This window comes from Enhydra lutris, unplaced genomic scaffold (genome assembly GCF_002288905.1).
Source record: "Enhydra lutris kenyoni isolate GAN:26980312 unplaced genomic scaffold, ASM228890v2 scaffoldscaffold24, whole genome shotgun sequence".
NCBI classification, from domain to species: domain Eukaryota; kingdom Metazoa; phylum Chordata; class Mammalia; order Carnivora; family Mustelidae; genus Enhydra; species Enhydra lutris.
This window is the reverse complement of record NW_019154108.1, coordinates 24,439,793-24,464,942: the sequence shown is the minus strand read 5'-3', so window position 1 is coordinate 24,464,942 and position 25,150 is coordinate 24,439,793. Positions and strand designations below refer to the sequence as shown.

Below are 25,150 nucleotides of genomic sequence, written 5' to 3'. Positions count from 1 at the left end.
TTTGTATGTAATCACCAAAAACTAAAAATAATCAAATTATTAATTGATAAATGAAAAAACAAGTTGTGGAACACCTACACAATGAAACACTCTTCAGCAGTTAAAAAAAAAAAAAAAAGAACAAATTACTGACATATGCAAAACCATGGGTGGGGTGCCTGGGTGGCTCGGTTGGTGAGGTGTCTGCCTTCAGCTCAGGTCATGATCCTGGGGTCCTCAGATCGAGCCCCATGTTGGGCTCCCTGCTCAGAGAGTCTGTTTCTCCCTCGCCCTCTCCTCCCCTCATGCTTGCTCTCTTTCTCTCTCTAATAAATAAAAATTTTAAGATTTTATTTATTTATTTGACAGAGAAAAACAAGAGAGAGAAGGGAACGAGAGAGGGAACAAAAGCAGGAGGAGGAGAGGGAGAAGCAGAATTCCCACCAAGCAGGGAGCCCAATGGGGGCTCAATCCCAGGACCCTGGGATCATGACCTGAGCAGAAGGCAGATGCTTAAAGACTGAGCTATCCAGGAGCCTCTCTAATAAATAAAATATTGGGGGGGGGGGAAACATGGGTAAGCCTCCGAAGAATTACGCAAGGTTTGAAAGAAGCTAGACCGAAAAGACCACCTCGTGTATGAGTCCATTTATATGACAGTCTGGAAAAGGTGAAACTTTGTCAAAGGGGCTGTGGGCTAGGAAACGGGGATTGGTGACAAGGGGCACAGGGGCCCCTTTCAGAGTGATGGAAACGTTCTATATCTTGATTGCAGTGGGGTGGTTACATGACTTTATGTGTTTGTCAAAGCTTGGAGTGAATTTTACTAAATGTAGATGACAGCTCAATAAACCTAACTTTTAAAAAAAAGTCAAGTCACATATTATAAAACCCAAATATAAAGATATCTTTATCTAAAACTAAGTGTCAGCCTGGGTTCCTTAGAAAATAAAGCCTAGTCAAAGTATACACCGTAGAGGCACATGGGTGGCTCAGTATGTTAAGCATTCGACTCTTAATTTCAGCTCAAGTCATGATGTCAGGGTTGTGGGATCAAGCCCCAGGTCGGGCTCTGTGCTTAGCAGGGACTCTCCTTGGGATGCTCTCTCTCCCTTTCTCTTTCTTTCTCAAACAAATAAATCTTTGGGGGAAAAAAAAAAGTACACCTTAAGGCTTCACTGCAATCCAAGGGAGGCAAGGGTGAGGGAAAAGGTGAAGAGAATCAAGGAAGGAGGTGTGTGTTACTGATCCAGAACCAGACACGGCTCCGGGGGACGTGTCCAGAGAGGCCATATAGAGCCCGCTGCGTGTCGACATACTCCATCAGGAGGAGCAAAGACAGCAATTTGTCTTGTCTTTCATTTGTCAAATCCTTCTTCCTTGGGGTAATGCAATCAGGAAGTTGGTGGGGAGTTTACCCCAAGGAAGATTTCTGGGGAAGCCAGCGAGCGCTTCAACAGGTCCTTGGGCTCAGAACTGTTCACCAGGGCCACAGCAGCTCCCACCAGGAAGAGCACAGTGGAGGCCCTGCCGAGAATCAGCCCTCCCACCAGGGAGAGCGTGCGACCACAAGTATTAGGAGATGGGACTTAGGGACAGGGTCTGACTGTATGATGGCAGGCAACAGTGGTGTGAGCCATCACTAGAGAGAGGTGACAAGGGGCCAGGACCTGGGGCGTATGTCACTGGCAGATATGGAGAGCCCCATGAACTCGATCTGGAGGAGTGAACACAAATTAGTACATTCTCTAAACTTAGACAGTAATTTAATTTTTTTAAGATTATTTATTCATTTATTTATTTATTGGACAGAGAGAGATCACAAGTAGGCAGAGCAGCAGGCAGAGAGAAAGGGGGAAGCAGGCTCCCTGCTGAGCAGAGAGCCCTATGCAGGGCTCAATCCCAGGTCCCTGGGATCATGACCTGAGCCGAAGGCAGAGGCTTAACCCACTGAGCCACCCAGGTGCCCCAGAGAGTAATTTAATTTTTAAGAATATTTCACAGATATACCCAGGAAACTTCAAGTAAACAATTTCACTCTATCAAATTTATTCATGTGGTGACCTCACCTGACTTTTATATGACAATCAAATTCAGATCTCTGAGGTGTAAGTCCTATGTCTGGATGAGACGTGTGTGAGTATCTCTCTACAGAAAGCAGACTTGGTGCCTCTGCATAAGGCCATACCCTGGACAGATCAGGGGGCTCGTGCATGGCCCGTCCATCAGGGCACAGATACCACACTTCAGAAAATAATAAATTCGAATTAAAATTCAAAATCTAAAGACTGTGTCTCTAATCCTGCCCATGAAATGTCCACGCAAATGTGTTATAGTTCACGGGACCTGAAAAAGCTCAACTCTGTATATTTATAACAGCCCGGTATGTTCCTTTACACAATATAGTCAGTGTCTGCTATGTGCCTTTACATGTGTTATCTTATTTAATCTTCACAACGACCTTAGTAGGCAGAGTACATAACCGCCCCCACTACAGATGAGGAAACTCAAGCATACAGACGTGAGTAATTTGCCCATAGCCAGGTAAGTGGTAGGGCCAGGATCTGCATGCAGGAGGTCTGAACTGAGAGCCTTCTACTCTCAGTCAGTCATTCCACACACACACGAGTACCTGCCGGGAGCTGGAGACAAGGAGATGCATGGCCCCTGCCCACATGAAGTTCATGGTCTATGGGAATGACAGGCACTGAACTATCACAGGCAGACAAAGAAAAGGCTCAGAGTGCTTCGGGAGCTCATATCTCGTGCCTATCAGACAGGCTAGGGAACAAAGTATGTAGTCATTAACATCAACTATCAAAGTCAAATCTATAAGCCCATATGTTCAGGAGAAAAGAAAGCTAGGAAGCACTGGTATCCGTGGTTATTGTATATATATATTTGTGTATATATATGCACAGTCATTTTCAGAGTCCAGGCAGGTTCCGATAAATAATTTTTTCTCATAGTTAACAGATTTACATGAAAAATATTAACCGGGTTGAGTGAAATTAACTATATACATTCATTTAATCATCTTCACTTAAAAAAAATATATATATATATATAAAATCTGGTTGTGCCTGGGAAAGTTCAAGACTCCTGGCAGTTTGAACTGTAAGACAGCTCTTTCATATAGATAATTCTCTGATGGATGGACAAACTTCATACTCGAGAAGAAGGTTTCTAAGAAGCAACTTCCTGGCTTATTTGAGGGGAGAGTCCAACATAGACGTAAGGAGCTCAATTCTGGTGTCAGAACAATCTGGACTGGATTCCAGCTCTGCCACTTACTACATAATACCAGGTAGTCTTGATTTCTTCTTCTGTAAAATGTGAAAAAAAACGGTTCAGGGGCACCTGGGTGGCTCAGTGGGTTAAAGCCTCTGCCTTCGGCTCAAGTCATGATCCCAGGGTCCTAGGATCAAGCCCTGCATCCGGCTCTCTGCTCAGCAGGGAGCCTGCTTCCCTTCCTCTCTCTCTGCCTGCCTCTCTGCCTACTTGTGATCTCTGTCAAATAAATAAATAAAAATCTTAAAAAAAAAAAAAAAGCGGTTCATAGCTCAAGGGACCATTATGAAGATGAAAAGAGAAAATGCATGTCAAGTGCTTAGCACTATTCTTGACCTACAGCACGCACCTAAGGCATGAGAACTGCCACTTCTATTCCTAGTCCTTTAAATAGTTGACATACGGGAAAAAGAGAGAGAGAGAAGAAATCGTAAATGGAGGGGGTGTGAATGAGATGAAATGGTTAGAGAGAATGGCCCCATCAGAGAGCCCAGGGATAGCAGGAAGGTCAGCAGAATGGGAAGAATCAGATTAACCCCGTCTGCAGAGCCCACATTGGAAAGGAGCAGAACAAATGGAAGCTGACAGGAGGTTAGTAATTAGATAGTTCATTCATGTTTAAGAGAAGAGAGAACTTTAGTGTGAGTGATTAAAGCAATAATTCAGGGATGCCTGGGGGGCTCAGTCAGTTAAGCGTCTGCCTTCAGCTCAGGTCATAATCCCAGAGTCCTGGGATCGAGTCCCACATCAGGCTCCCTGCTCAGTGGAGCCTGCTACTCCCTCTGCTTGTGCTCTCTCTCTCTCTCTCTCTGACAAATAAATAAATAAAATCTTTTAAAAAATAAATAAAAATTTTAAAAATAAATAAAACAATAATCCCAATCTGGCTTCTCTCCTGCCTGAGCAGCACCTGGGACAGGTCAGTGGGGAGAAGAGGCGGTTCAGACTAGCCAGCGTTGCACGCCTGTCCTAATTGTCCTCATCCTCTATCAACAGGTGTACGTGAGCCGTGGGTAACGCAAATCACAGCTCGCAAGACACATGATAAAAGCCACAAGACGGAATGGGACTCAGAAATTCTTGAAACTGGTGGTCTTTAAGTTTTTAAGCCACAAAACCTCTTCACAAAAGAAAAAGATGAATGCAAAGGTAAAAATGTGCAGCTACTCAGACCCCCCGCTGTGGAGGGGGGGTCCCAGAGCCCAGGCTGCTCAGGTCTCCCCCCACTTGCCCACATCCTGGCTGGGGCCTCTCTGTAGGGAAACATGGAGATGGCAGGTCGGAAAAGACAGGAGACTTTCACCGGGCTGCAACGGGAGAAGGCAGAGCCGGAAGTAGTCGGAAGTATCCAACCAGTTTTCTGAAGGCCAGACAGGTTCTCTTTTTATCACCCGATGCAACCCTCCGGACTGACATATGAAAAAGAAGAGGAAGAAAGTAAACCATGTTTGAGAAGAATATCCCCCATTGTGGGGAAAAACATCAAAATGGAAGGCTGGTGGGCAACAAAGTCTGGCTTTGACGGGGCGGGGGGGGGGGGGGGGGCAGTAATCTGCAAATGAACAAAATGTCCCCCCATCGATGCTGATGGGAGTCACCAAAACAAGTTTTTAAACATTAACACAAATTAAACCAAAAAAAGAAAAAGAAAAGGACTTCACAGTGAATGCCTAACACATTGACATTTACAACTATATTGCATATGCATGCACACAATTACACTTTGGAGGAAGTTTAAGCCGCATTGATGGGCCTGAGGGGGAATGAAAAAAGGGAGTGAATAGCCCACAAAATTAACCACAGTGACTAATGGATGAATTACACTCCTAGGATGCAAGGCGTAATTTAGTGTTTTGTTCACAGAACTTCAGCTTAGATCATCTGGTTGGACTTGAAAGTGTCTGTTTTCTAAAATCAAAGGTCAAGTTAAATGCTTCCTTCTTAGACTGTGTGTTACAGAGTTCACAGTTCATATAAACGCGGGTAAATGATTTTCTAAAGTACCATCACTTCCCTCTGCTTAAGAAACAAGTGACGCAGGGAGAGCTCCTCCCTGGCCTGGGCAAATTCAGCCTCCCAGGTGGCTCCCTAGGCCTGAGGCGACCCCCATGCAACCCAGAAGACCTGGTGAAATCCCGTCCCCTGGCGGCCTGTGAGACCCCATTATTCTGCACTGCCTTTGTACCTTTTCATTCCATAAAAGGAGGATTTATGGAAGCCAGAGAGAACCTATCCAGTCGTTTGACACCGATTATGTCCTGGCATTTGGCCACATCACCTCCTTCAAGAGCATCTCACCTCCTCCAGCTTAAAAACTGCTCCGATGTGTGGCTGGATGCGCCCTTGCTGGCAATACTGAAGAGCCGAGGACAGGGTTCTGGAGAAGACGGGAAAGCTCTGCTCTTTGTATCGGCCCCAGTACAGCCCCATGGCTGAGATATTCTTCAAGAGCAGAAGGTTGGCTGGCACAGAAGCAATGTTTCCTCCAGCAAAACCCACCACCACGATCCTGCCCTCCCACGCCAGGCTGGGGGAAGAAAGGACAAGGAAAAGAAATTATTAAAAAAAAAAAAAAAAAAAAGGCAACACAGAAATATTCACACTCACTGGAATGGCTACTATAAAAAACAACCACCACAATAGAACATAACAAGTGTTAGTGAGGATATGGAGAAACTGGAACCCTCATGTACTCTTCATGGGACTGTATAATGGTGCAACTGGAAAACAGTATGGAGGTTTCTTAGAAAATTAAAACTAGAACTACCGTATAATCCGGCAATGCCACTCTGGGTCTATAGCCAAAATCCCTGAAAACAGGGTCTTGGAGAGAGAGCAGCACTCCTACGTTCACAGAAGCCCTATCCACTGTAGCCAAGAACGAGAAGGAACCCAAATGGCCGTCAACCGACAGACGGATAAACAAAACGTGTTCTCTACGTACAAAAGAATATTGTTATTAAACAGGAAGGAAGAGTGCCTAGGTGGCTCAGTTGGTTGAGCGACTGCCTTCGGCTCAGGTCATGATCCTGGACTTCTAGGATCGAGTCCCGCATCGGGCTCCCAGCTCCTTGAGGAGTCTGCTTCTCCCTCTGACCTTCTCCTCTCTCATGCTCTCTCTCACTCATTAAAAAAATAAAAAATAAAAAATAAAAAAAATAAACAGGCAGGAAGTGCTGTCACATGCTATGACGTGGGTGAACCTTGAGGACATTACGCTAAATGAAATAAGCAAGTCACAAAAAGACAAATACTGTATGATTCTACCTACACGAAATATCTAAAGTAGTCAGATTCATAGAAACAGAAAGTAAAATGGCGCTTACCAGGGGTTGGGTGAAGGGAGAAACAGGAATTGATGTTTAATGGGTTTAATGGGTTTAATTTTAGATTTGCCAGGTGAAAAAGTGATGGACATCTATACCACAGCAATGTAAATATACTTTACGCTACGGAACTACATAAAGATGGTTAATGTAAAAAGTGGTTAATATTGCAAATTTGACATTATGTATTTTTTCAACCACAATAAAATGTGTAGAATGAGAAAAAGCAACCTACATTAACTCACAGAGATAAAAAGCAGGTGTTAGGGGAGGTGGGGGAGGAGAGGGCCAGTTACTATTTAACAGGTAATAGAGTCTTTGCTGGGGATGGGGACACAACATTGTGAGCATACTTAATGCCCCTGAATTTTATACTTACAAATGTTTAAAATGGTAAGTATTAAGTTACATATATTTTTTTTTAAAGATTTTATTTATTTATTTGACAGAGATCACAAGTAGGCAGAGAGGCAGGCAGAGAGAGAGAGAAGGGGAAGCAAGCTCCCCGCTGCCCAAAGATCCCGATGCGGGGCTCGATCCCAGGACCCTGAGATCATGACCTGAGTCGAAGGCAGAGGCTTTAACCCACTGAGCCACCCAGGCGCCCCAAGTTACATATATTTTTACCATAACTTTTTTAATCTTTTTTTTTAAAGATTTCATTTATTTATTTGATAGAGAGATCACAAGTAGGCAGAGAAACAGGAAGAGAGAGAGAGAGAAGCAGGCTCCCCGCCATGCAGAGAGCCAAATTTGGGGGCTTGATCCCAGGACCCTGAGATCATGACCTGAGCTGAAGGCAGACACTTAACCCACTGAGCCACCCAGGCGCCCTTTATCATAACTTAAAAAAAAAAAAAAAAAAAGCAACATGCATTAAACCCCCAGCTGAGAATTCCTCTTGACCTGACAAACAGGCAGGGGTGAAGCAGCCTGTAGCACTTCGGATTCTTCAGTAGGAAAACATAAAAACAAGCTATAAGCGGGGCACTGGGGGTGGGGGGTGGGGGTCAGTAAGTTAAGAATTTGCCTTTGGCTCAGGTCATAATCCCAGGGTCCTAGGATCCAGCCCCGCATCAGGCTCCCTGCTCAGTGGGGAGTCTGCTTCTCCCTCTCCCTCTGCCTGCTGCTCCCCCTGATTGTGCTCTAGCAAATAAATAAATAAATAAAAATCTTTTTTAAAAATTTGTAAACATCTTTATATAGAATATGTGTATCTCTGTTTGGCTTTTGTTTTTTGCTTTTCTTCTTTAGAGGGAAATGAGAAGCACTTGTGATAACACTTGTGATAATTGGTTACCCATTACCCAAAAGGCAAGAGGGGCATGAGAGTTAGCAGCTCTCTGTCCTGGCTCTCCGTGGAGTCAACATCCTCCTTCCTTGGCTTCCCTGAGCATAGTACCACCCAGCACAGTGCAGGTATGCTCAGGGGCCAAAGAAGCAACTGGGACCCTTGGGTGGGTATGCTGTTCTGTCTGCTTCTGTTTCTTCAGCTTTAAACTGAGATAAACCAAAAAATTGCACTTGCCAGGATGACAGGAGAAGTAAAACCAGTATTAATGGAACACTCCAGAGTCCCTGGTTAAAAACAGAGTGAGAACCGGTGTGAATACAACATTCCCACTAAAACTCGCTGGCTGCTTCTGAAACCAGTAAGATCAAAAGAGTCTGTGCTTTGGTGCCTGGTGAACTAGGGACCTGCCACCCCAGGTCATTCTAACATCTGAATGATGATCCAAAGAATTACCCACACTACGTACATAAAGTAATTAATCGGGGCCAGCATAGCTGAATTTAACACATGCATAATTTCTAAAGCATTCAATATTGCCAACTAAAGAGTCTGCAGTCATTTTCTGGATATTTTCCAGTTGGATATCTTGTTTTTCTATATTTAAGCATTTCCTGATTTTCCCTCTGCTTCTATTCCTTTTCACACTCCCACTCAGCTGTTCTCGTTGATGCCGAAACCTACAGGAAAAGTGAGCAGCAAAAATGTAAGGCCAGAAGGAAGACAGGTCTGGAAAGGTTTCAGCAGATCCCCAGGTCGAGCCCCCTTCTAGAAAGACCACCACATGCACCTGCGGAGCGCCTCCAGGAAGACATCTCCTCCCACAGTGTCGATGGCCACATTCACCCCCGCACTGCCCACCAGCTTCCTCACTGCCTCCTTCAGGCTGCCCTGACTATAGTTCACAGTGGACTGTGCGCCCTTCTGCATTGCCAGTTTGCACTTCTCGTCACTTCCGGTTGCAGCTATCACCTGCACAGAGAACACAAAGTTTCTGATGATCCAGAATATGTATAAGAGGGGCTCACCCTACCCACCCAGCATCCCATCAAAGGGTACCAACCAAGGAAACCAATGTGACCTTGCCACCCTCACATCAGCCTCAACCCCACACATCAGGGCAGACACTCAGCACCAGCACCCTAGCCCCCCACACCGGCTGGCCATGGGATCCACATTTCCAGGAATCCTGGATCCCCAATGAGTCTAGCTAGAAGATGACTCAGGAGACACTCAGAAAGTCTTCTCCAAATAGGGCTGAAACCGTCATTTCCTGAGCACTTACTGTGAGTGAAGTCGTGAAGATACCCAAGCTTAGAGTCAAGATAGCAAAGTACAGCAGTGTGAACGTGGGGGGGTATGAGGGTTGCAGAAGTACAAACGAGAGGTAGCCAGTCTAGATCATGATCTCGAAAAACTTCTCGGAGGGTAAAACATGATTCAGTAGGAAGATGCTGACATTGGAAGGACCTGAGTTCAAATCATGACTCTGCTACTAACGAGCAGTGTTACCTAAGATAAATGACTTAGTAAGAACTAATACATATTACTATGTGCCAGCTTCTCTTCTAAATGCTTTACATATATTCATAACTCACTTAATCCTCCTAATAGCCCAATGATACACACACTGTGAGCATCCCCACTTTAGAGATGAAAAAACTGAAGCAAAAGAAGTTAAGTAACTTGCTCAAGGTCACAAAGCTAATGGGAGGCAGAAGTGGGATCAAGCCCAGGTTGTCCATCTCCAGAGTTCATGCTTTTAACCTCTACAATGCCCACCAGCTTTCCTAAGCTTCAGTTACCTCATCCATAAAAGAAAATTTGTTTTAAAAGTCAAATGGAATACTGTGCATAGGGCCCTTGGGAAACAAAACGTTAGATACATTGAATCTATTGTTACACATACACCATCATTTATTCTATTTAAACCTCATAAGAACATTACGGGGTAAGTATAATGACACCCATTCTATAGATGGAGACACAGACCTAGAGGTTAAGTAATTAACTCAGTCTTAGCATGGTAGCAGATGGTATAACCATTCAAACCCCGGCCTGCTGCTTGACTCCAAAGCCCATGCATTTCCACTCCATCAGCCTGGAAGAAAACCATCTTACCGCCTGGCAAAGATGGCCATGGGCCATACTGTGAGTAAGTCTGGAGTTTGGGTCTCCAGAAATGCTTCCAACTTGTAAGCACTGCCTACAGGTGCCCTACCCCTGGATAGCACTCACAAACCAGGGCAGTTTGGCCCCAAGGTGACATTCAGAATTTGCATCCAAACACACAAGATCATCAGTGCCCTTAGAAGACTTCAAACTCACCCATTACTATTTGAACCTGAGAGCTACCCTCAAGTACCTTCACATAGCACCACAGAGGGGCAGACACCAGCCTAGGGTCAGGGAGTTGACGCCAATCTCTAGTCTCACAAGGGTGCCAGCGAGACCAGCCACAAGCCCCTGTCTCCCCTGGTGCCTCACTTTCTTCATCTGTGAAGTAGGGATAATAAACACTTTACCCCCCTCCAGCGGTTTGTTAGCAGCAGGGGTAAGATGATTGGTGTGGAGTCACTTTGAAAGCGATATGAAATGCTGTAAATGAAGGTTGTTCTCAAAATAACCTGTTCCAAGTAGGTGGCATGATGACATTTTAAAGCTGTTTTTATTATTTTGTTGTTGTTTGCTTTTGCTGAGAACCATTATGGCTACTGAAGAATATAGAGCTTGAAATAACTTTAGTATCTGAGTTGAAGTGAATTTTTCTCTCTACTTAACCTACTATTACTAATCAAAACAAATAGTGCAATTTTATCTTCCTAGAAATGGTAAATAATCAGTGGTTCTAGACAAGGAGGCTAATTTTGGTCTCCCCACTGAGAGGTGATAAGAGCCTGACTTTGACATGAAACGTGTTCATATTCCATGGAGAGCCTCCTGGTAGCTAAGACTGCTTTCAGAACTCACATGTCCTTCCCAAAGAGAAGTGACGAGAGCAAGGAGAGACGCCACCTGAAGAAATTCCAGAACAATCCAATTATCTCCAAACCTGGGTATCTTGGTGCCTTCTGGATATCCCAACTGCACGCACCCCAGAAACCTCACACTTAATGCTTCCAAAACTGAGCTCACCATTCCCTCCTGTCTTCTCAACTGCAATAAATGGCAAATCCACAAGTTAACCTAGTTTGCTCCTTCCCACTCAATGTCTAATAATAACAGGTTCCCTTTTTAAGAGATTCTTACCAACATGCCATGCCCTCTAGCAGGCATACTGCACGTGTAATTTCAATATTCCCACAACGACCCCATATGAGGAAAGCTTTATTTTACCCGTGAGGAAACTGAAGCAACTAAGCTGGGGGCAGTGTTGGAATCTGAACCTAGGTCAGAGTCATTTCAAAGTCCTTGTTCCTTCAACTGGATGAGGATCAAACTCTATTTTCTTCTACTCTAGTCTCTCTCGATTCATCATTTCCGGTGCCTTGGTTCAACTATCACCACCGCTGGCTTGGATGGCTCCAAGAGGCTGCTCTACTTCCTCCAGACCGTCCCTGACTTTGCCCCATCTCGCATCCCCACTGCTACCAGAATGAACTTGGCAAAATGTAAATATGATCACAGTTCTTCCCAGTTTAAAGTACTTAGTGGCTCCTGAGAGCTTCCAACAAGGATTCAAATTCTTCAGTGCCTCATGATCGTGTCTCTGCCTACCTCCCTAAAGTTATCTTCCACCACTCCCCCCCACCAAATCCTTTGCTCCACAGATGCTACTTGCCAACTCCCTGAATGCATCCTGGGATGCCCCATGTCTCTATCTTCTGACATGTCCTCCCTGCACTAAAATGGCCTTCACCTCCCTTCTTCCTCTATTCAACTGCGACCAGTCTTTCCGAAGTCACCTTAAATGCCTACGTTCTCCAAGAAACCCTCCTTATCTGACACCCACAGTCTCAGAGTGAGGCCCCTGCAGAGATGTGGGTCTTTCTTTCCTTTATTCTTTCATTTAGGAAATAGTTATTGAGTGCTTACTATGGTCTAGGCACCATGCCAGCTGCTGGGACTACAGTAATGAGCCAAACAGACACTATCGCGGCCTTCAGGGGGATTCCAGTCAAGCAGGAGGGAGACAGTAATCCCATCATGACCCAAGGAAAGGATTAACCACACACTGAGGTGTGTACCAGGAAAGAGAAGTACAGGATGTGAGGACACGGTCTACAAACAGCTGGGGGAGAGGGGTGGGAGGAGAGATTAACATCTCTGAGGGACAAAGAATACTTCCCTAAAGAAGTGACATCTGTGTTTAGACCCGAAGTGCAGAGGGAGACAGTTCAGAAGAGCGTTATAGGTAGAAGGAACAGAATCTGCAGAGGCCAAGAAGCAAGTCAGCTCTTGCCAGGTTCCGGTAACAGGACAGACAAGGGAGCTAATCCCATGTCCCCTCACCAGTCTGCAGGCAAATAGAAGGCCAGACCCTCCTCTGGGTGACTTTATATCCCCAGGGCCTTGCCCATGACATTAATGAGCAAACAAATGAACATATTCTATGTCTGAAAACTGGAGGTATGATTTTTTTGTTTTGTTTTGTTTTGTTTTTTTAAGATTTTATTTGTTTATTGGACAGAGAGAGATCACAAGTAGGCAGAGAGGCAGGCAGAGAGAGAGAGGAGGAAGCAGGCTCCCCACCAAGGAAAGAGCCCGATGTGGGGCTCAATCCCAGGACCCTGGGATCATGACCTGAGCCGAAGGCAGAGGCTTTAACCCTCTGAGCCACCCAGGCACCCCAATGATTTTTTCTTTTTTTTTTTTTAAACAGAGACCCCAACATGCAAACACCTGAGCCTGAAGAACGTTGGTTGCCACATCTATCACCGCCAGGCCTGTGGCTCCAGCTGCTGCCGTCACTAAAACAGTTTCTCTGCAGAGAAAGATGAACATTACTTCAGAAACCTTCCAAAATCATCCAATCATATGATTTCATGAACATTTAAAAGCAAGAAGAGAGAGGCTCCTGGGTGGCTCAGTGGGTTAAAGCTTCTGCCTTCAGCTCAGGTCATGATCCCGGGGTCCTGGAATCAAGCCCCGCATCGGGCTCTGCTCAGCAGGGAGCCTGCTTCCCTTCCTCTCTCTCTGCCTGCCTCTCTGCCTACTTGTGATCTCTCTCTCTCTGTCAAATAAATAAATAAATAATCTTTAAAAAAAAAAAAAAAGAAAAGAAAAGAAATTCTGTCCTAAGATCACTGTCATACTAAACGCTGCTGAATTTTAGAAGGTGGTGATAGGGAATGGCCCCCGCTCACCTAAAGTCTCCTCTCTGGAGCAATTCTGAGTCTCCCTGAAAAGGGCAAGAGGCATATATTTCAGGTAAAGTGGGGAAACTCCTGCATCTTTGAGTTTGAAATATCCCATTTAGGCACACCCAACCACGCCTCACAGAAACAAATACCACAGGACTCCATTAAAACCAGACTGAAACAAGTTTACATAAACCAGCTCTCTAAAGTGTAAGGTTTGGTGCTTCTGGGTGGCTCAGCTGGTTAAGCATCTGCTTTTGGCTCAGGTCCTGATCCTGGAGTCCCAGGATCCAGTCATAGGGCTCTCTGCTCAGCAGGGAGTCAGTTTCTCCCTCTGACCCTCCCTCCTCTCATGCTTTCTCTCTCTCTCACTCTCACTCTCTCTCTCTCTCTCTCAAAGGAATAGATAAAATCTTTTTTTTTTTTAAAGTGAGGTTTTCAGGGTGCCTGGATGGCTCAGTTGATTAAGCGTCTGCCTTAAAGTTTCTGGGATTGAGCCCCATGCCGGGCTCCCTGCTCATCAGGGAGCCTGCTTCTCCCTCTCCCTCTGCCTGTCTCTCCCCCTGTTCAGGTTCATTCTTTCTCAGATAAATAAAGTATTTTTTAAAAACAACAATAACAAAAAAAGAAAATGTAAGGTTTTCTAGGAGGTGATCTCCAGAGTGGCCAGATTTGAAACAGCTATTTCGCCAAATTCGTATTGGCCAAGTTCACAGTCTATCATTCCATCTAAGACACTGGACCCCCATCTCAGGTCACTACCTTCCTTTGGCCTTTCCTCACACCAAATGAACAAGAACCAAAGGTTAGGGAAGGGAGAGGGAGGGGCAAGGTCTTACTAGGCACTTCTGATCTCAGAAAGAGACCCTAGCCCTGGGTTGTCTATAGAGCCTCTCACCCTGGTCGAGTGCGTGCCCGATGCTCCAAGGCCAAAACAGCAGTGCCATAAGATACAGGCAGGGCAGCAGCTTCTCGGAGGGGGACCCTTTCTGGAATCTGCCACAGTGCCTGTGAAAAGAGGTAACAGTCACTTAGGGATTAAGCACATGTACCTGCCCATAAAGGCTGCTCAGTAAACATTATGATTTGGTTGAGTGATTGATCTGTGAAGGAACAAAGCCTGTCAGGAGCTAAAACCCAAGAGAAGTCAAAACCAAGCAAGCTGTGATGGAATTAAAATCGAAGAATTGGATGGTTCTCTGTCTGTTTTACCTCCATGAAGTTGTGGGGGGCGGAAATGTGTACTCTTCACCACTAGGGGCCGCCATTCACGTCCTGTACACGCCTACCTCACCACCCGGGCTGGCCACGTTCCCAGGACCACCTCTTTCACAAGCTTGATGTCGGGGAGAAACCTATTATATCTAGCTCATTGCCCCGGACCGGTTTTTCTACCAAAACTACCCATAGTCCAATCGGAGAGCCAGCCAGTTGTTCCAGGGGGAAAAAAATGCCCTTCTTCATCTCGGTGTTCACACAAAGCTCTGTGCAAGGGCTGTCTCTCAGATACAGAAAAGGGCTTTAGCATTTGAAAGAAAGAAGTACTTGGCTCAGAAACAAATACAAAGAAGGGGGGGGGGAAAGGGTAACAAGGCATGAGAGCTAGGTGGAGGTTAAAGGAAAGAAAAGAGGAAAAAAAGATCTCCAAGCAGACATATTGAGAGCTAGGGATACCTTTTGGTCAGTGACACATTCTTCAGCCATACCATTAAAGCCACTCACACCAATAACTCGATCTCCCTGAAGAGAAAATACCATTAAGGTCTTGTTCAAATACATCGCCTTGCCATTTACTGCTTTCCAAATTAATCAAAGAGAGAAAGAAAATCTTTCTTTCTGACCCCGTAAGTCGCAGGTTGGCCTTAATTATCTATTCAGAGTTAATGTTTAGTAAATAATTCAGCCATCTTCTCAATACCCCCACGAGGGTGCCAAGACAATACGAGCACATTTTGGACAGGACGGATTGAGGAAAAAGTTGAAATAAATTAGAATCCCAGAATTTTTCTCACAAGAGGCTGAAACTTGAGAATGTTCTATCCTCTCAGTAACTAAAGACTGAGGTGCCGTCTTCTTTAGTAATAAAAGGTTTTACGAAGCCAGGAACTTCCACTGGCTTCCTTCCTCCAATTCAGAATTAGTTTCTTCCGCCTTCATCTCGGTTTCTCTCTGGTGTCCGCTGGCAAAGGCCAAGAGAAGCAAGACCCTTTGGCTACAAACAAGGTTAGCACATTTCTCATGGCTACACACACATCAATTCCCTAGATTTTACCTCACTCACCTCTTTCACTGTGCTGACATCGGTGCCTATCTCCAGTACAGTCCCGGAAAACTCCATTCCTAAAACAAATTGTTTAAACACTAGGTTATCTATAAAGCCCAGCACCACAGAGATGAGAAAAGCCTGACCAACAGGCCATCCTATCCACTTTCTAGAGCTGAGAGGGCCTAAGTGCCCCCCCCACCCCTCCACCATACCCCAACCCACCCCTCCCCACTTGGGGAAGAACATTGCACCCAAAGCACAGGAAAGTGAACTTAAGATTTCATGATCAGAACCTGAAAAGCGACAGCAGTCCCATTCTTACCAATTGACAAATGAAAATTTCAAGAATGGGAAAAAACACCGAGCATCACACAGGTACACGAGTACTTCTGATCCTGCTTCACTGGGCCCTTGGGGTCCTTACAGCACTCCCATCACAATGTTCACCATATGCATTGATCTGTTTCTGTGTCTCCTCTTGTGGACTAGGAGGCCCTCAAGGACGTGAACTATATTTATTCATACAGTACTTGGCTCAATTTGGATAAACTGATGTTGTCTGTTCTTTCCTCTTCCACCTCCAAAATTTCTGAATTTAATGATCATACATTTGCCACTTGAGCTGCCAGAGGAGTAACTCAATTGATTCTGACATCCCCCGCCCCATCCAGCATGTCAGCAAATAATACAAACAGAGGGAAATGATTCCAAATGCTGAGACACAACCAAACACCCCAAGGCCAAAACAGAGCAACCATTTTGCAATCACTGTATCCTTAATAGTACATGTCTGTATAAAATATACACGCACTATATACACAATAAGCTACACTTCTTTCTCCTTAACTAAATTTCAACAACAAAAAGCAGTCATTTGTCCACATTTTCAGGATCAAAATGTAATCAGATTGGGCATAATTACAATCAGTGACTGCTAGAAATGTATAAACTCTTTTTCTTTTTTCTGATCCTCTGATATTAGGTTTCTTTGGGAATGTGTTTGTGAGAACTGAGAGTTTTAGCTGCAAACAGATGTCTATGCTCCTTCAGTGAAAAATCAATATTGAGGCACTCACAAGGAATAAAGGGGAATGACGAGGGCCGATGAGGACTCCATGATATGTAAAAATTCATTTGTTCCTTTATGCATTGTTAATGTCTTTATTGAGCATCTACTACCAACCAGGTGCAATGTTAAGATGAGGGATAAAACTAGGGACCACACAGTCAAGGGGCTCCCAATCTTGTGCTTCTCATCAGGGGTGAAGCTGACTGACATATATGAAGCATCACAGCAGGGAGGCAAGCAGCGCCTAGCGTTACACCTGAGTGGCACATAGTTCTGAAAACTCTGTTGCTTCTTTCCCAAGCAGTGACTTGGCCCCTCCATACTCACCAGGTGTGAAGGGAAGTTGGGGCTTTTCCTGATACTGACCACGGCAGACCAAAATGTCAGCAAAATTAACTCCACAGAAATGGACATCAACTCTGACCTGCAAAGGAAACATAGCGGCAGGAGGTGTCTGGGTGGCTCAGTCGGTTAGGCATCTGCCTTCAGCTCAGGTCATGGTCCTGGGGTCATTGGATGAAGCCCCGTGTTGGGCTCCCTGTTCAGCGGGATCTTTAGGAAAAAAAGGCAGGTGGTGGGGGGTGGAGAGGATAGCAGCAAAGCAGAGTGGTACATGGCTATGGAGACAAAGTTCATTCAGTTGCATCAAAATATTTCCTGAATGTCTGCTATAAGCCATGTACTGAATTAAGTGCCCGTGTGCAATCATGAGGCAAAATGCACAAGGTTCTTGCCTTTACAGAGCTAAGACTATGGTAGATATCTGCTGTCTACAGCCATCCCACCTGAATGTACTCCATCTAGTCTGATCTCAAAAGCTAAGCACAGTTGGGCCTGGTTAGTACTTGGATGGGAGAAGACAGACATCAGCCAAGTAATTGTGATAATTTATGTGTTAAATTACAACTCCTACACAAAATGTTAAAGAGAGAACTATTGTGCTGTGAAAATGCATAATAGGGTGATTTAACCTTTTGTTGAAGTCAGGAAAAACATCTGTGAGAAAGGAACACTTGAACTAAGAACAACTAACACAACCAAACATGATGGCATGTGCAAAGGTCCTGTGATGGGAACAAAAGAAAAACCAGTGAGTGCAGAGCACAAAGAGGAGAAAGAGATGGGGCTACAGAGCAGGGACCACACTATCCAAGGATGTGTAGTCTTTACTGAGGCTCTGGGTCTTCACAGTAGGAACAGTGGGAAGCCATTAAAGGATTTTAAGCAGAAGGGTAACATGACCAGCTGTTCTGAAGATCAACAATCACCGTGGAGGCCAATTCTAGATCCCCAGCTTCTATGCTTCACGCCCATGCTAGAGCAGAGGCAGGCCTGCATCAGTGTAACCAGCACTTTTTCACTCCATAGGCCAGTGGTTCTCAAAATCTGGTTCCCAAACCACCAGCTTCAGTGTCACCTGGGAACTTACTGAAACATTCAAATTCTTGGGCCTCACCCCGACCTAGGGAATCAGACACTCCAGGGACAGAGCCCAGCAATCTGTTTCAGCAAGCCCCAGGTGATGCTGACAGGCTGAGAACAGGACCGAGAAACAGGAGAAAATGAAGGCTGAGAAAATCGCTGACATTTCTCATTTAGGACAGAGGAAGCCATGTTGGTGAGAAGACATTTCTAGGGACAAAATGCATCCATTCAACGATGTTTTGAGTGTCTGCCATGTGCCAGGCCCCATTCTAGAGTATGAGGAGTTGATGGCGAATAAACTCACAGAGACCCAACTCCCATGAGCTAATTCCTTAGGAGGCAGAGTCTGGGCGAAGAACAGAACAAAGGAGCCCGCCTTCAGGCTGCACACACCGCGTGCATGATGCAGCAGTGGTTGACATGTACGGCACACGTAGGGCCTCAAGCCTCTCCACCTTAGATTCAAGGATGATTCAAGAATAAACGTCTTTCAGCACATGAATCCCAGGAAGCAGACTGGCTGCCATCACACGTCATTCAAATAATCCACTTCGCAGCGGGGACCCCCCCCCTAGTGAAGCTGACACGTCAGGACTGCAGCCACGAGCTTTCTCTCACCAGGGGTCCCCAACGCTGAGGCTCACTGCATGCTTCCCCTTGTCAGAGGTTTTCATTCTCCATTTGAGATGACACTGTGTCACCAGGGAGGTCACCGGGCAGGGCCAGAGTGACTTCCACATTTCACTGGAAATGCCCACAATCCTAAACTAATCTCACCCCAAATCAGGGCACTGCACCAGAGGAGGGCACAAGGCCCGTACTCAGAACTATAGGACAGACGTTACCGGACTGGTCTGGAGGAGGGAGGACAGATCATTAAATGCTGACACTGAAGAGGAAGCCATGGACGGGGTCCATTTCTGTGTATTAAACCAAGAACCTGCAAGGGGTTATGCAAAGTCGTGTGCAAAGCAGAATTGTCGGTTTCTAAGGCAACAGCTCTGGGGCCTTCTGCAAGAGGCCTACATCTGAGTTTGGGGGAGCAATCTTCCCTCAGCTCTGGTGGCCTTTTTGTGAACCCCGAAAGGGCCCTTCCGCCCCGCAGGGAGTTGCGCTCCAGGCTCCCGGTCGCCCCCTAGCTGAGCACTTGGGAACTCCATGCAGGACCGAAGCCCGCGGCGGGTGTGCGGCGGCCGAGGGGAGAGGGAAAGGGAGCGTCGGGGGGTTCCCGGGAATAGGCCCGTCACCACCCTACCTCGTGAGGCCTGACAGGGCGGGAGGCGACCTCCTCGATGGCCAAGGGCTGCTTCAGCTCGGCGCAGAGCGCGGCGCGGTAGTGGCGGCCGCAGCCCGGCCCTGCCCTCCTGTAACACAGAGCAAGCGGCGGGTTACGGGGGGACCCCCGGCTACATTTTGGGGCTCAGGGGAGAGTCGGGCCCCCACCTGCAGAGCCACGCCCGAGGCAGCCACGGGCCTCGAGCCACCGCCGCCATGGCCGGGAGTAGAGTGGCGCGCGAGTGGTGGCCCGAGGGGGCAGGAAGCGCGGAACGCGGCGCCGGCCCCGCCCCGGCCCCCGGGACAACGGAAGAGAGTCGGGGGGTGTGGGCGACGCCCGAGGCAGCGACCCGACGCGGGCGGGCGGCGGCCTGGGTCACCCCACGCAGGGCGCCGTGCTGCCCTGGGGTCTGAGCCCCTTGGGCCCGGCCTCCGGGTGCTGGAGCTCAATGGAGAGAAAAGAAAACAAAAGGAGTAGATTGGCCGAGATTAAACTCCGTTGGCATTTTACTAGCAAATTTGGGAAACTTAAAAACCACACTTGATGACATGTAAATAGCGGTTCTTGGGTTCTCCGCACTGAGAAATCCTAAATGCACAGGTAAAGGCCTCAATGTCCGCATCAACACCTTGCTGGAGTTCAATTCTTGTTACTAATTTTCTCACATTTGCGGGACTATTTACGCTAAAATTATACAGTTACTAGTAATCCACCGTTGAATGATTTTAGTATTCAGATCCAAAGAATACTTTCAGTTAAAGGCAGGCCCAAAGCTGGTGGTTTTTATATTCTTAATGCCTCTATTATGCCTGGCACATATTAAACACTCAATAACTGACTCAATGACTACTTAATTCCTTGGTGAACAGGTATACTCTGGAAAAGCATAACAATACAATCTGCGAAATATTATAAAACTGGGTAGATTTCTGTTGCATCAGTAACCAAATGTTTCTATATTAGCAAGATAAGAGAAGCAGGTAATCCTGGGAAGAATATTTCATTTGACAGCTGGCTTTTTTTTTTTTTCTTTTAAACACACCTCAACGTTTTTTTTTTTTTTTTTTTAAGATTTTATCTATTTATTTGACAGCGAGAGAGAGAGAGATCACAAGTAGGCAGAGGGGCAGGCAGAGAGAGAGAGGGAAGCAAGCTCCCTGCTGAGCAGAGAGCCTGATGTGGGCCTCAATCCCACAACCCTGAGATTAAGACCTGAGCCGAAAGCAGAGGTTTAACCCACTGAGCCACCCAGGCGCTCTCAATGTCCTTAAGACATCTGGTCAAAGAACGTAGCCTCTGAGGTTCCAGCTGAGCTCTACCACCTATCTGTGTGGCTTTGGCATTATAACTGATGGCTGTGGGCCCCAGCTTCCTCCTCTATAAAGTGAAAGCGTCGGACAACACAATTCCCAAATTGCTAAATTCTTTCAATTTTTTGATGGAAAATAGTCCAAGATAGCAAATGACCTGGAAGGAATGATCACGGGTGGAATGAAAGGAAAATAGCAAACATGAAGGAATGATGAACCTCTGAGATTATAGCCTAGAAGCTTAGGTAAGAGAGGAATCCAAGAACTAGGCCCCCACCACAGTGCTTAGTAGAGGTCACAGCCAGAAAATCTGAAAAGTCATTTTAGCCCTCAACCCCCTCAGGAGAGAACTCGGGCATAAGAGGAACATGAACTAGAAAGTGAGAAGACGAAAAAAAGTTTGTTTCCAATGAACTGGTTTGGGAACTCTTAGTGATTAGGCACAGAAAATCAAGCCAGGAATCAAAATGAACGTTCTGGTTGCCAATAACAATGAGCAACAAGAAATCTCAAGTTAATGAAGTGTGAAACAAATGAAGTGTGAGGACGAAATGAGTTGTTATGTATGGAAAATGTATTGTAAAATATTAGGTATCTATACAAGATATAAGGCAAGCAATTTTCAATTGAACTCCTTGAGAGTAACAACCATTTCTTAATCTCCTTTATGTTTGAAGTGCTTTGCGCATGCAACACTTTTAGGCATTTAATACATGTTTATCTTACGAATTGTTAAATGAGCACTCATTATCTAGTATCAAATTTCCAGATAATTGGAAGTATCTTTAAGCATCAGGTTTCTATTTTTGATTTAGTATTATTATGGAAATTTTTTCTATTGTGTTTTTCATAATATCCTTGTCATTCTCAGGGAATAGAAAATCAGTGAGTTTTGGGGAAATCTATCAATGCGGCATTTTCCATGTCTAACGGTATCCGAAGAAAATAGTAAAAGTCCCTTTAAGAAGAATCTTGGAGGGAGATGAAGGTATCTAAACTAAAAGAGGTGATTTTAAGCATTTATATGCAAAATAACTTGCACATTTCCAAAGAGCTTCAAAGGTAAGTGACAAGGCATTCAATGGTAGTTGCTATAGTAGCAAAAGAAATATTTAGCCTATCCATGGAAGAGCTGCCACCACACCATACTGTCTAGTTTTTGTTATCATTTCTGGTTATTTTGTTTTAATTGAGGGTAAGGGGGAAGAGTGGACAGGAAGAACAAAATTGGAGCCCTGGGGAAGAATGAGACCAAGCAGCCATATCTGAACAGATCAGCCTCTGAGAAGAAAAGGAAAGAATCCAGAACTACTCTGCAGACCAGTTTGAGGGGCTCCCTAGGAAGTAAAAGTGTAACAGATGACTCTTCCTCCTGGTCCAGCTCCCACGAAGAGATAATACTGAGCATCCAGAAGCTGCTGGAGGGCTAAGGGTGGAGAAACAAGTCAGAGCTGAATACGTAATCAGTTATGTTTTCACAGAACCAATGGACAAACAATATACAAACAATATTAGCACTGTACAGGACTATGCTGAAAAGGTAAAAGTTTCCCCCGCAGTTAGAATGCTTTATCCAACGCTTTCTCAGCTCCTCGAGAATAGAGACCGTGTCTCAGTGGCCCAAGCTCACCACCATGTCTATGTCAGCCCAGAGCAGGTGCTTGGTACATTGCCAACGCAGAAAGCAAGGAGCCCTGTGAGCGGAGCGGAGGAGCTCCCACAAATTACTATCCCAAGCACAAAACCAAAACATTTTAAGAGTCTTGGACTCACTTCCTTGCCTAAATATGCAGCTGCTAGGTATAATCTGACCCTTCATCTGCCTACTTTAGTATTGTCATTATAGATATAAATTATTACTTTCTGCCACAGGGATATCCTCCAAGATTCCTGAGGTGTTGGTGGAGTACTTTGCCTTTTCACTGAATTCCCCCAGATGGCTCTTTCTGACTGTTGCAGTTTGGGTTAGCTTTTATCAGCCTTAGAGAGGGACTTTGGCCCTTGACACGCATTGTACATATCGACCTTCCACTCTATTCCAAGAGCTCTATAAGCTGTGCTATGTCACTTATTTGCTCCAACATTCATGGAATCACAGAATTTCAGAGCAGGGATTGATCTTGAAGATAATCTAATCAAACTGCTTCATTTACGAGCCAGAAATCTGAGGCTCTGGGAGGGACTGGCCTGAGGTCACAGTGTGGGGTTAGTGGTAAGAGTAGCATTGGGATCTGGCTCTCCTGGGGTGCCTAAGTGACTCAGTCAGTTAAGCATCTGCCTTCAGCTCAGGTCATGATCTCAGGGTCCTGGAATCGGGCTCCCTGCTCAGTGGGGAATCTGCTTCTCCCTCTCCCTCTGCCCCTCCCCCGGCCCCACTCAAGCTCTCTGTCTTTCTCTCTCTCAAATAAATAAATAAAATCTTTTTAAAAAGAAAAAAAAATCTGTCTTTCCTGATTTCCTGCTTACTTCTCTTTCTACCAAGCTCTTTGGCATTCAGTCAATACTAGACACCATCATAATAATATATTGCATTTTCATACCCCTTCATAGATTGCAAATCACTGTCACCCAAATTGGTACATCCTGCCGTCGGTAAGAGTAATAATTATTATCATTACAGCTAATACTTATTGGTAATGTTACAAACCAATCACTAGGTACTTTTGCATTATTTCATGAGTCCTCACTATTGTCCTGCTATTGATATACTATTATCAACAGTATATCAATATCAATATATCAATAGTATAATGATATACTATTATTGATATGCTATTGATATACTATAATTTCCTAATGGATCAGGAATGTAGGTTTAAGGAGGTGAAGTAAGTAACTTGCCCAAGGCCACACGGTTAGGAAATGGAGCCATCGAGAAGCCTCCTGAAGCCTGATGCTGGGCAGTGACATTAGTATCTGGGTACCCAGCCACCTTGTGTCTCCCCTCACAGCCCCCTCCAGAGCAGACAAAGAAGCTTTTGTATGATACATTTTAAAACTATGCTTTGCTTGTGGGCTTAAGCTTTATTTTATAGGAATTTTACAGTCATTCTAGCCTAGAAAAGAGAGGAATTCCCTGAAGGAGGGCATACAGAGACAGCAGCCTCCAAGGGATGCAAGTAGTTGAGAGTCAGGAGCAGGAGAACACGGAATTAGGAGTTACTACCCTATTCCATGTAGCCAGAAGCTTGAAAATTTATTGATCTCATTTAAATTTAAAATATTGCATGTGAGATTACACCTGTGATTATGTGAAGTAGTTTTGATACACACACACACACATACACACACACACACACACACACACACACACACACACACACACGATTTTAATGAAACAGTGTGCTGACCGGGTTGCCTGCTTACCAGCCATCACTTCAGCAGGTACCAGAAGGCATTTGGGCAAAATTTCTGGCACCCTGATGGGACGATTTGGAACCAGTGGTGGCCTCAACACAGGTTGTTGTCGCCCCCAAAACTTATCACCAGTCTTTGATGCAGGGATCTATTTTCCACTTTAAATCATAATTATAGAACAGGTTTACAGGTTCCCAAGCATGCTAGCAACTTTTTGAAGCTTTTCCAATCCCTCCTCCCCCAGAGAGAACAAATTCTTCCCTTCCATATGTTTTCCCCAGAGAACTTTGTATAAACCTGTATTCGTTTGCTAATCTCATGGTTCAGGTAGTATTAATCTGTCTTTCTATCCCAGCAGCTGAGCTGTGAGCATCATGGATGGTTCTGAGGCTAGTACAGCAAAGTGAAAAGAAATGGGGCCTTGAAATCTCATGTACCTGTGTATGATGATTCCAGATTTAGCTCCTTACTTACTGGGAGCATGCACTCTCTGGGTTTCTATATCCTCATATGGAAGACAAGCATAGTAATCCCCAGCTCAGGCAGTGGTTGAGAATTTAGCAAGGGAACAGAGTACATGGCAGCACTCTCTAAATGGCAGCCCCTACTACGAAGACAGTCCCTGCCCTTGAACCTCTCACCATCTGATGGAGCCAGGCACATTTAATTAGGCATCAAAGATGCCAGTGATATGTCCTGTGACAGAGGGCTGCAAAGGGGACTGGGACAGCACAAGGGGAGGTCAACCTACCCCAGCTGGAGAGTGTCATTTCAAGAGAGCCTCCCAGAGGAAAGAGGAGGGAGAATTCGGCAGACAGAAGGCACAGCTAAGTGAGTCCCAGGCAAAGGAGTGCAGGAGAGATGTGGCATGTTCAAGAAATTGTAAGCGGTCAGCTAGAACTAAAAGGATGGTTTTGAGTTGGAGAATGTTGAGAGACGAGGCCAGAGAAGCAGGTAGAGGGTAGGAAGGGCATAGGTTTGGGAGTGAGGCAGTCAGGAATTCCAACTTCACTACTTCCCGGCCATATTCCTCACCCAAGGGGCTTCTTTCTGAGTCTCAGTGTCCCCATTTGTAAAGTGATGGTCATTATATGAACTATTATAGGTCAAGGGCCTGGCACAGAATATACATTTTTTAAATGGAAGCAGGTGTTACTTATCTGTTTATCTAGGATGGGCTTGGTGGGTTGGCTCACAGGACCTACTCATTTTGACTGAGTCAATACAAGGATGAATGAATGGGTGAATTCATTCACTTTA

At 45.3% G+C, this 25,150-nt stretch overlaps 1 protein-coding gene across 2 annotated transcripts in view; it reads right to left on the bottom strand.

Moving 5' to 3' along the window:
- The window catches only part of LOC111150755 (quinone oxidoreductase-like protein 2), a 29,279-nt gene extending 9,821 nt beyond the window's left edge, over positions 1-19,458 (bottom strand). The window contains exons 1-9 of one of the 2 annotated variants that reach the window (XM_022508341.1): positions 19,391-19,458; positions 19,203-19,311; positions 16,850-16,946; positions 15,469-15,527; positions 14,862-14,927; positions 14,086-14,195; positions 12,730-12,811; positions 8,678-8,859; positions 5,569-5,797 (exon numbers count right to left, since the gene is read on the bottom strand). In XM_022508341.1, coding sequence (XP_022364049.1) covers positions 5,569-5,797; positions 8,678-8,859; positions 12,730-12,811; positions 14,086-14,195; positions 14,862-14,927; positions 15,469-15,527; positions 16,850-16,946; positions 19,203-19,311; positions 19,391-19,440 — 984 coding nt within the window. In that variant the 5' untranslated portion in view covers positions 19,441-19,458. The remainder of the gene's footprint in view (positions 1-5,568; positions 5,798-8,677; positions 8,860-12,729; positions 12,812-14,085; positions 14,196-14,861; positions 14,928-15,468; positions 15,528-16,849; positions 16,947-19,202; positions 19,312-19,390) is intronic. The other variant, XM_022508342.1, reaches the window with a different exon arrangement.
- Positions 19,459-25,150: the final 5,692 nt, after the last annotated feature.